We start from the raw sequence: 2,500 nt of genomic DNA, 5'->3' as shown, positions 1-2,500 counted from the left end.
ATAGCAAAGGAGCATGATGATAATGATAACGATAATGATAATAATAATGGCAGTAATAGTAATGATGATAACAACAGATAATGATAACAACAATATTGAATAACAATAGTGATAAGTACAACAACAACATTTCAACAGCACCAAGTCTCTCTTCGTAGCATGTGTGCTTCGGGACAATTTCACAAAAGCTTAAGCGTTAGTTTCCTCCAAGGGGCTCTCCGAGATGCCGAGACGTTGCCTCTGTCTAGAAACGAGGCTCTTGTCCTAATGCCCTGCCTTTAGATTGTTCTCCTCACACACAGATAATTGTTTTGAGTCACGCTAACGAGAGAAGGTCCATTCCTTCGTCTGTGTTTTAGATACTGTGTAGTTTCAATAGTATGGGGTTGGTATTCATGGCTGTACAGGGTGAGGTTATTAACTACTGACTGTCGGGAAATAAGCTTAATGAAATTAGGGGAAACAAATGTCTTTTGACCTGTAGTTGTCTCGTTTCAATCGATACAAAAAGGCAGAGGGAGAGGAGAGATGGGATAATTGTCTTGAGTCATGCTAAGCCGAGGAGATCCGTTTCTTGGTGTGTGTTTTAGATATTGTGAGGTTTCGATAGTACGAGGTTGATATTCGTGGCTTTAGGGCGAGGGCATTTGTTATTGAATGTCAGGGTTATATGCTTAATGAAATGAGGGTAATTAGATTTTTGGATTGAAGCTATCCCGTTTCATTCAGGGGGAAGAGAAAGAAGTTATATGACGCAAGGTGAGTTGACCAATCCTGGTTTCTATAGCCTGGTGCTTGCTAGTTACCATGAGGTAATATCCACGATAATATAGTGTGACTGCTAACCATGTCTTTAAGTATGAAGCCACGGTTTGTATAGTGTGAGGTTACTCTCTCACTTACAGAGTGTAAGGTTATTTTCCTCGTTTTTGTACTGTACTGCCTACACTCGCAGTACACAATAAGAATACTAATCTTTCCTTTTATGGTGTAAAGTTTCCATCCAGTGTCTAATGTTCTATCCATGCAAACTTAGACCTTGCTGTCTATGCATATATAATGTGTGGGTGGTATCCATGTATACACTAGTGTCGCTACTACTTTTATAAAGTTTAGGATTACTATCCATGTTTACATATTATGAGGATACTTCCCTTGCTTTTACATATGAGGGTGTAAACAAGGGTGATACGCTTTACACTTCTGTCTCCAGCAGCTACTTTTCCTCCTTGGACGGATGCAGGTACCCGCTCTGCTTTCTCTTTTGACACTTCTGCGACGTAAGTAAGCACCCGCCCTCGAAGGGAGAGAGAGAGACGGCAGACAGACCAAGCCACACAGGGTCCAGTTCCACCACCTCGTCCTCGACCCCAGGAACACGGGGAGGGGGGGGGTGTCTCTTGGGGGTCTCACATTTACCTTCAGTAATAAACCTAATAAACCAGGGCAGCCAGGATTTGTTTCATTCACCTGCACTAAGACCACTCCCCATTGCTGATATCTGGTGGCAAGCAGTGCTCAAGAAACTTTATCGGAGATAGAGGGCACATGTCGGGTATATACACGGCAAGCTACTCTCCATACCAAGAAAGTCAGAATTATAGCTATACTTTTATAGTACGAGGCTGTTATTCATGCTTTCATCAAGTTACTTATGCACGCCTTATACTGGACAAAATGACACTCATTTCTGCCTGAATATCCTTGTTTATGCCTTTTTTAAATCCAAAATGAAGCATAATGGTAGAACAAAAGGCACAAATATTGTAAGTTGTCGTAATTAACTTAGCAACGTTTTCCAAAGGGAGTTATGAAAGATTTATAGATTTTTATTTGTGCTTATTAATTTGTTTATCCAGTGTCTGATGTTATTAACATTATCATTGTCTCTCCCTCCCTCTCTCTCTATATCTATCTATCTATCTATCTTTATCTCTCTCCCTCCCTCTCTCTCTCTCTTTCTCTCTCTCTCTCTCTCTCTCTCTTTATCTCTCTCTCTCTCTCTCTCTCTCTCTCTCTCTCTCTCTCTCTCTCTCTCTCTCTCTCTCTCTCTCTCTCTCTCTCTCTCTGTCTCTCTCTTTCTCTCTCTATCTCTATCTCTATCTCTCTCTATACACACACACACACACACACACACACACATATACACACACACATATATATATATATATATATATATATATATATATATATATATATATATATATATTATATACTTTCTTTTTGGTCTGCCTATAATCATTTTTTTCAGTGTAATTTGAAATAAAATCAATATATGTAGATATAATTTAAGTTTTCGGAAGGTATCGTCACATGGGACATCTACCCAAATGAATTCAGATAATTTTACAGGTGATATCAACTTTTCTCCGTAAAGTTTAAAACAACTTTAGGGTGATTAACTTACGCACGCTATATCCTCTCTCTCTCTCTCTCTCTCTCTCTCTCTCTCTCTCTCTCTCTCTCTCTCTCTCTCTCTCTCTCTCTCTCTCTCTCTCTT

The 2,500-nt window shown here is 39.6% G+C and overlaps 1 protein-coding gene across 1 annotated transcript in view; it reads right to left on the bottom strand.

The window, feature by feature from the left end:
- Positions 1-725: 725 nt before the first annotated feature.
- LOC125042155 overlaps positions 726-2,500 on the bottom strand; it is a 66,125-nt gene continuing 64,350 nt past the window's right edge. The window contains exons 3-4 of the mRNA XM_047637621.1: positions 1,420-1,501; positions 726-851 (exon numbers count right to left, since the gene is read on the bottom strand). Of these exons, the coding sequence (XP_047493577.1) occupies positions 726-851; positions 1,420-1,501 (208 nt within the window). The remainder of the gene's footprint in view (positions 852-1,419; positions 1,502-2,500) is intronic.

This window comes from Penaeus chinensis, chromosome 31 (assembly GCF_019202785.1).
Source record: "Penaeus chinensis breed Huanghai No. 1 chromosome 31, ASM1920278v2, whole genome shotgun sequence".
In the NCBI taxonomy this organism is placed as follows: Eukaryota; Metazoa; Arthropoda; class Malacostraca; order Decapoda; family Penaeidae; genus Penaeus; species Penaeus chinensis.
The sequence above is the reverse complement of the archived record's forward strand: the minus strand, read 5'-3'. Positions and strand labels throughout refer to the sequence as shown.